The following is an 8552-nucleotide window of genomic DNA, read 5'->3' as shown; positions in this document are numbered from 1 at the left end:
TTTTGGGCCAAACAGTTGAAGGGGGGGGGGGGGGGGGTGATTTTTGTCACTTTGGGAGATTTCCTATAACTACTTGTTGCACCTCGGTGACAGGAAGTTAAGGTAAATTTCATCAATGGCATACGGTGAGAAAAAAACAACATGGCAGGGGTTTTAACCCTTCACTACTCTATCCAAAGCAAGAAACATGTTGGCTATACATACACTTTAAGTCTCCTTGCTTATACACTGGGGTTGATTTATTAAAGGAGTAGATAATATTCACTTACTAGAGTGATTGTTTACTTAGTGATACTTTGTTTAGTAAATACAATTACGTGTATAAACATTCACTTTGCTAAGTGAACATTCTCTGCTTCTTAACCTCTCTGAGTCAATATGATTTGTGTATGAAAGTGTCAGAAGTGAAAGTTGATCTTGTTTTCCACAGCAGCCAATCAACTCTTTTGATATGGGAGGGATATAGGAAGAATCTGATTTCTACAACAATATTATTTCTTCTTATCTAACAGGTGGGGACATAGGTGGGCATAGATGCACAGACCTAATATGATAGTTTTCCTTTTTCAAAACTGCTTGCATATAAGGAATGTGCTATAAAATGTAAAGAGTATAGGATATGAAAGAGACCTGTGCAAAAGCACTTGCTGGCCATAGTTAATCCCTTGTATGTACTTTTATAAGAGAAGGAACCTTATTCTCATTACATCATACATGAGGAACATTAGTTCTGACTATGAATCAGGTGCCAGGGGCCGGTCTCTTGGTATTTTCTTGTATGCATGGATTAGCTTCTTTTATTTGTGTACCTTTTCTGAAAGTGAATCAATGGGTGTGTTACACCTGCATAAACCTGTAGCACCGCGTGTTCCCTTACTGTAAAGTATACATTACCAAATGTATTAAAACATTTCAAATATTAAGTCATTAGCCTAAAGATAGGGGCATCTGGAGCAGCAGTTTTATAGACGTTTGGATTTGTATATATACACAAAGTCAGCAGAAGACCTAAAGCGGACCTTTACACTGCAGTATTGAATTTGTAAACCATAAACACATTAGACTCATTAAAAAAAGGTGTTTCTTCATTTTTAAATACCTTGTTTTATCTTTAAAATTCGGTGCCGCGACGCTGGGGGTAGCCATGTTTGCATTGGGAAATAAAGCCACTCCTTTCCTGCCCTCTTCTTTCGTCATCCAGGAAAAGGCAAAATACAAAAACACAATGGCTGCATGATCCTGCAGCCATTTTCTTTTTTTATTCTCTTGAACGAGATTTCATTTCAATGACAAAGCATTCCCAGGATGCGTTGCGTTGGCAAACTGAACTACTTTTCACCTGGAAAGCAGGTAGCAAATGCTCTGCAGTTGTAAGTATTTCAATATAACAGCATTTTACACCTAAAAAAGATAGGAATCACCAGCACTCAATAAATGATGTTCAACTTCAAATAGTAACGTCCATTTATTTGGACACGTGTCCAAATAAATGGACGTTACTATTTGAACATCATTTATTGAGTGCTGGTGATTCCTATCTTTTTTGGTTTGCAGTGCACGGCGCCATCCGTGATTGTCACTGCAAACACCACCATTGTTATTTGGGCCGGAAACGCTGTAAGGAGTGTAGGGGACCTACCTTTTTTCGAAGCATTTTACACCTGACATATCTATGTTATTATTAATCATCATAAATAGAGGGATGCATTGGTGGGATTTGAGTTCTGAGTGTAAAGGTCGCTTTAATCTGTCATAGACTGGTCTGTGTAAACTACAGTAAATAGGTACTGAGTGATTTAATACTGACTTCAGTGTGCTGCATGTATAGTGGTTGCCAGTGAATGGTTAAATCACTGAGTAGCAAGGGATTCAATGGCCCAAGTAGTTTTAGCAATCAACAGGTTCAAACAGGAACTGCATAAATCCAGAGGTAACCAGGAAAGGAACCTGTAGGAGGCTTGTATCCAGAGACTACATATTTCTCTTTGGTTTAAGCTAGCATATCTGTAAAATAAAATACATGTACCTGAAATTAAACATACACCCTTGTAGTTTTTAATGTATATTTGTAGAAAGAACAAGAGTCAAGGTTATAAAACACCAGAATAAATCAGTTTAATGGATGGAAACAGAGCAGCCAAACCCTCTCAAAGGTATGTCAACACAGACAATGGGAAATACAAATGCCTCTCATACTATAACAAGGGTTAGAATTCATGATGGGTTTTTCCACCAGAAAGACTTACCATCACTTCATGTATTGTCTGCAAGACTGGAAATGGGGGGAAATCTACTTCATTGACAATAAAAACAGGGGTTCCAACTTTTTCCCATTCTATCCAAAATCAAAATAAATGTTTTGCCTGGAGTTTTGCTCGATACAAGTAGGCTTGCAAAGCCTTACTGGAGAAAGCTACACGGACCTTGAAATTGCAAGTCCCTCTTTAATGACAGCCCCTCACCCCCCTAAGTAAAAAATCTCTTACACAAGGCTGGCAAAAATGAGTTATTGTAGAAAAAACACTTACCTCTGATCCCTTCTTCCATCCACTTCCTTGTCCTTGTGCCTTACTGCTGCCTGCTGGGAAAGGTGGGCACTCAAAATCATGCAAGGCCACACTCCTGCGATGTGGAAGCATTTTTAAAAATGTTTTCTACAATATTTCATTCTTGCCACCATTTTGTTAGCACCCTTCACACCGTGCATTAAGTAACTGCATCTTGAATGGCACCCCAACACACCTGTGTTGCAGCACACCACAAGTAAACAAAACATTGTGCATTGCTGTGTGCTGCATTATCAAAAATGCTGCAGGTATGATATTACATCCATCAAATGAATGGGCTGCCTTAACGCCTTGACCGTTACCATAATGCACATTAGCTCACAATAACTTATGTGCGTTCAATGCACTGCAGCTGTGTGAATGGGCTCTATGAGTTTTTTGGGTGAGCTGTCATTAATATGGACCTTGCATTTATGTAGGGTTCGCTTTAAAGACCAATCCACCCAAAATATAAAAATGTACTTTGTTTAAAAAGTAAGTTGATAAATACATTGCCAGAATCATACCAGTCTCCATTACTGTATGAAGGATATAGGACAATGTTAAAGGTCATATGCCACCCTCAATCACCCTCTCCAGGATCATCCCATGCAGTTACAAAGCAGAAGAATAGTAAAGGAGGAGGCACAACATGATACTTCTACACTGAAGATTTTACAAAAGAAAAAACTTCAGCAACTAAAAAGCTTTTAATATTTCCAACATCTAACCTATAAACTGGATTTTTATTTTGTGTGGAATTGGTCTATTATGTAGGCATTTTCTGTGCTACCGAGCTTGATGACAACTGCCAGCATATAAACTGACAGCACATTTTATAAAAAAAAAAAATGAAAAACGCTTGCCTGCAAGCAATAAAATAGCATTCTTTTTTACCAAACCAAATATGGTGCCATTTGTTATTCATCCAAGTTGTCCTGTCACAGAGGATAAAGGTAGCTACAGACCTCCTTTTGTGTAAGAATCAACTTCTATAAGCTGATCATTAAATCAAGGGAAAATTTGTGTAAAATGAATGGCATAGGGGGGGCTTAGCGCATCTAGGGTTATATGGCTCCAGATTCACTGAGATAATATGGGCTTTGATGGTACAATACTTTACTGGAACTCATGGTATGTGTCAATTTCTTATCTACTGCTTATTTTACCAGTAGCTGCCTCATTTCCCACCCTAGGCTTATATTCGAGTCAATATTTTTCCCCAGTTTTTTGTGGTAAAATTAGGTACCTCGGCTTATATTCGGGGCGGCTTATACTCGAGTATATACGGTAATTAACTTATGTAGTGCGTATATATATACATACATACATATACACTTGTACAGTATCACAGGAAATTTTTACAGATCAAGCCACCTGTATTAACTAGTAAGGGTTTAACCCTTCTAACTATAGATTGAATTGTCCAACTGCTGCATGTCATGATGATGCATTTTCTGTCAGTCTAATAACCCCATGCCCTTTACACACTATGTGCTCTGTAACCAAGCAAAGCACAGAGGTTTTCTATACGTGCAAAGTTGCAGCTTTCATTCATTTCGATTAATCTCAATTCCATGAAATTAGAGCCCATACCAGCAACACTCAGAGAGGTAAAGCTGAAAGCAACCAGTTTTAGGCTTTTAGCTCACAAAATGATGAAGGGCATACAAATGTCCACTACCTTCTGGGCCACTTTCTGACCACAGGGGCCTAGAAAGCTTCCATGCTTGAGTGTAATGAGCAGAGCACCAAGTGCAGTGGAAATGGCAAGGATTGTGTAAACTGACAGACTCCCTTTAAATGTCACTTTCACCTTGGTGTGAATCACCAAAAATGATCCCTTATAGTTACAGAAGACAACATTGTAGTAGGTTAGTCAAAGGTAATTCTTATAAACAAAGTCATAGACAAAAGCTGGCCATGCACCAATAGAATTGCATTTAAAAAAATTGTTTTTAGAACATTCTTCGATTCTCTGATAGTTAATGGGGTCAGATTAACAAACGTTTTTGACCGTAGTAAAAAAAAAATCAAAGGAGCGGGTTGGAGATTTTTTCTTGCATGAAGAAAATTTTAACAGACATTTTTCATATGAATGAAAATCTATCAGTGTGAAGCCAGCTTAAGGGTCTGTGAAATGCATAGGTAAATGAGTACAGTCCAGCTGTGTTTTTCTTCACAGTATTTCTGAAGTTGTCATTTTCCAATTACACATTCTTGGTCAAAGCATTTCAGTAATCCATATGGGCAGCACTAAATTGTTTCCCTTATCTGATGGTGATCTATTGAAAATTCACTTTGAAGAACATTTGAAGAGGATCCAATTGAATAAGTCCATTGTATTTCTGTAGTAGTCAACATAGTATAGTCCCTGAGTGATGGAGTCTTAGTAGGAGTAGATAATCTATGGAAGTTAGTTAGAAGCCACTTACAAAGTGCTATATAATGGTCTCAGTGAGCTTTTTGCAGTCATCAGTTCATAAGAGAGATAAAGATCAGTAACCTGCCGGATAGCCTCCCTTCCGTGTGTCCGAAGCTGCTGCCCACTTGTTCCCTGTCCGTACAACAGCCTGGACCACAGACCCGGCTCTTCTACCATACACTACATTATGATGACGTTTCACTAGTTCTTTTTCAACACTCTGTAAGATCAAAAAAAAATCGGGGAGAGGTTAATCTATTTGTGTACTATTTGTAAATAAATTATATGGAAAAAAGAATATATACTGTTATATTTGGAGGATATGAATTACCTGCTCCATGGTCTCTTCTAGTGTGGTGTCATTGGGAAATAACTGATTATGCACTCTCGCCAACTCTACAGATGGGCCAATATCGTGACCAAACCAGAGCGAATTCATAATGACCTATGATGAAAAATAAAAATAATTGTGACTCATTGCCCCCCATGCACACAAAGTAATAGGACTGTCACACATTCTTACATGATTTTATAATGAGTATTAAAGCACATTATGAATGTTTCAAGTGCCAATTCCAAAACAATTGGTATACCTCAATAATACCCAAATATATTGTGAATTCCAGCTGATTTGGATATATAAAGTCCATGACTCAAAGAGCACTGGATGCATAAAACTAAAATTTATGGCAGATAACTTCAATTCCAGGAGCTTTGAACTTGTCGTCTTCTTATGCACAGCTTGGAGGCCGATTTACTAGTTACAATTAGGTGGCTTCTCACAGCTTCACACCAGACAAGTACTCTATTTAAGTATATTTATCTACGCAGTAGGAGAAGGTGACATAAATCCCTGAATCAGGGTCAAAAATGGACCTCAAACAGCCTTTAGGTTGTTTCAGAATTAGCAGCCCTTTATGTCAATTACCAGGCACACCTTTGGAAAATACAAACCATTCTCTTAAACTGAATATACACAAGTATTTAAAATAAGAGCATTTTTATGTAGTTATTTGCCTGCAGTTCCCTAATGCCAATGCTGTTTGGTTTAAGAGTGTCACACAAATTTGCTTGTAAAGAAAAATAATGTATTTGTTCCAAACTGAAATATGGACATTATAAATAATGTTTCATTTCAATGAAAAAATGAAATACTCGATATGATAAATACTAGATATGAGCTGCTGGTGACTTACCAGTGCAGTCGCTGTTGTGATTCTAGTTCCTCCGGAGGCTCCAACAACCATATGCACTTTATTATTCTTATCTAAAATGATGGAGGGGCACATAGAGGAGAGGGGCCTTTTTCCTGCAAAAGTTGTGGGAGAAAAAAAATGTTCAATTTTCACTACTCATTCTGTTTTCTTTTGACTTTTATCTGTTTGTGTTTTTACAATTGAATGTACCTGGTCTGATAAAATTAGCTGGTGATGGAGGGATTCCAAACCCATTGACTATCAAAGGTGATCCAAAATCATCCATCTCATCATTGAATATTATTCCTGTGACATTGGAGCGCACCTTAGAGCCAAAGCTGCAAAAAAAGTTATGGTTATTTTAAACATGTGGTGTGGTACACAGCAAAAGACCCTTGACCTTTTCCAGTTTATAATTTGTTTCTACTAATATGTACATTTTCTTGACAGATTTCATAATTCTCTGCCTCATCTGCTCCAACTGTGCTTTCTCTGGCATCACCTGCCCCACTATTATTATTATACATGAGTTATACAGCGCCAAGAGTTTGCGCAGCACTTTACAATATAATAAAGACATTGCAGTTATAGTAAAAATCAAGACCAGATGGTAAGGATGGCCTTGGCCATGAGAGCTTACAATCTAAAGCATCTCAGCTTGTGATATTAATACAGAGAAGTCCAATCCTATCCCACAGGCCTTAACTGAAGCCACTTGTATAAAACAATAATGAATGTGCTGCGCTTCAAATAAATAATGAATAAATAAATAGATCAATAAATCAATGTTGTTTAATATAAACCAATGTGTGTCTCGCAATGAGAAATATAAGAATCTTCAAATATAACACTCACACCATATAGTTCCCAATGGTGATATAAAAAATGCGGGGCGGAGTTTTACACGGTCAGCAGCACGGCTTCAGCGTTACCCCTTTTCGCATATAGGATACGGAGAGGAAGCCGTCCTGCAGATTCTTGGCAAGTTTTGATGCTTATTGACATCTTTTAAAGTGTGAGTAATATTTTAATAAAGGACATTTTTTTATCTTAAAGTGACATCCGCCCCCCCCTAATGCTGTTGTACTGACTTCCCTTATGTGATGCCTCTTGATCCGAACAACATCTTCCTTCCACTCGTTTTACACAGTCACTCCAGCGCTGGTGCTGGTCTCTGATCCACCGCAGACTCCTTTGGTCCCACAGTGTCTGGTCGATGTGCAAGCTCCCCAGCTGTGTCCATCCAGCTTCAGCGTTGCTGTCCTCCTCTCCCCTATGATGATCTGGACTGCGCATTCGCCCTCCCACACTTCTTTTTTCAAAGCGTTGAGGAGTGGGACTTCTGCTGCCGGGAGCAAGCAGCGCTAACACTGGTAGGTTTGTTGGTGTTGTCCAACTTTTTTTTTTTTTTAATGTTGGGGCATATATCTATTGCTTACTAGCAGTAGATATATGCTATAAAAAAACAAACAGGCTTTAATGATACTTTAATTGGTTTTACGCTATGGGCTGTTTTATATTTATTTAATCAAAATGGCCATAATGACATACTGATACATACTTCTGGGGGAAGTTTGAAAGATTTCCATGAGATTTGAATAGTTGAGGGTCCTCTTAGCAAATTGAGACCTATTTGTAGGTCTGATCCCAAGGTGAGCGGCCCACTGAGAGGGGTGAACACTGGGGTGGCAGCTGGAAGTTGTGCGCTTGTTTTTCATAGAATTAACACTGTGGATGAATTAAGAGTGTGGTGCACTTGTCATATTTAAAGCACTTGTGGATTTGCCATTTCACACCGTTCTAAAAATTCAAGCACAGTATTATACTGTTGGACACTAGTTATATCACCATTAGGAACTACATGGTGTGAGTGTTATATTTGAAGATTGCTATATTTCTCATTGAGAGACACCCATTGCTTTATATTACACAACATTTATTTATTCACTACTTATTTGAAGCGCAGCACATTAATTATTGTTTTATACTGAAGTGGTGAATTCTTCTTGCAGTTCTTGCTGCTAAACAGAGATTGGCGCAAGGTGCAATTTGAGATTATTCTACTTATATGTTGTCTTCCTGGTTCCATGTTTCTCCCCGCATTAACATGCTAATGAAAGTATTACCGTATATACTCGAGTATAAGCCGAGTTTTTCAGCCCATTTTTTTTGCTGAAAAGTGCCCCCCTCGGCTTATACTCGAGTCAGCGTCTCGAGCTGGTCAGGTTTCTTCTTACTTACCTCGCCGAGCGTCGCGTCACTGCTGCTCCGGTGGGCGGCGCTCCGAGCGGGGTCCTCTGGCAGTCTCCGGGTCCTAATTTAGGTGGCCGGAGACTGCCAGATGACCCCGCTCGGAGCGCCGCCCACCGGAGCAGCAGTGACGCG

The 8552-nt window shown here is 38.8% G+C and overlaps 1 protein-coding gene across 1 annotated transcript in view; it reads right to left on the bottom strand.

Moving 5' to 3' along the window:
• Positions 1-4802: 4802 nt before the first annotated feature.
• Positions 4803-8552, bottom strand: part of LOC108800762 (gamma-glutamyltransferase light chain 1-like) — a gene marked incomplete at its 5' end in the record, with an annotated part of 8551 nt that continues 4801 nt past the window's right edge. Inside the window, 4 exons of the mRNA XM_018572756.1 lie at positions 4803-5191; positions 5303-5416; positions 6168-6280; positions 6378-6505. Coding sequence (XP_018428258.1) covers positions 5045-5191; positions 5303-5416; positions 6168-6280; positions 6378-6505 — 502 coding nt within the window. The remainder of the gene's footprint in view (positions 5192-5302; positions 5417-6167; positions 6281-6377; positions 6506-8552) is intronic.

This window comes from Nanorana parkeri, unplaced genomic scaffold, assembly GCF_000935625.1.
Source record: "Nanorana parkeri isolate BGI_ZX_2015 unplaced genomic scaffold, ASM93562v1 scaffold2124, whole genome shotgun sequence".
NCBI lineage: Eukaryota > Metazoa > Chordata > Amphibia > Anura > Dicroglossidae > Nanorana > Nanorana parkeri.
This window is presented reverse-complemented; position numbering and strand designations above follow the sequence as displayed.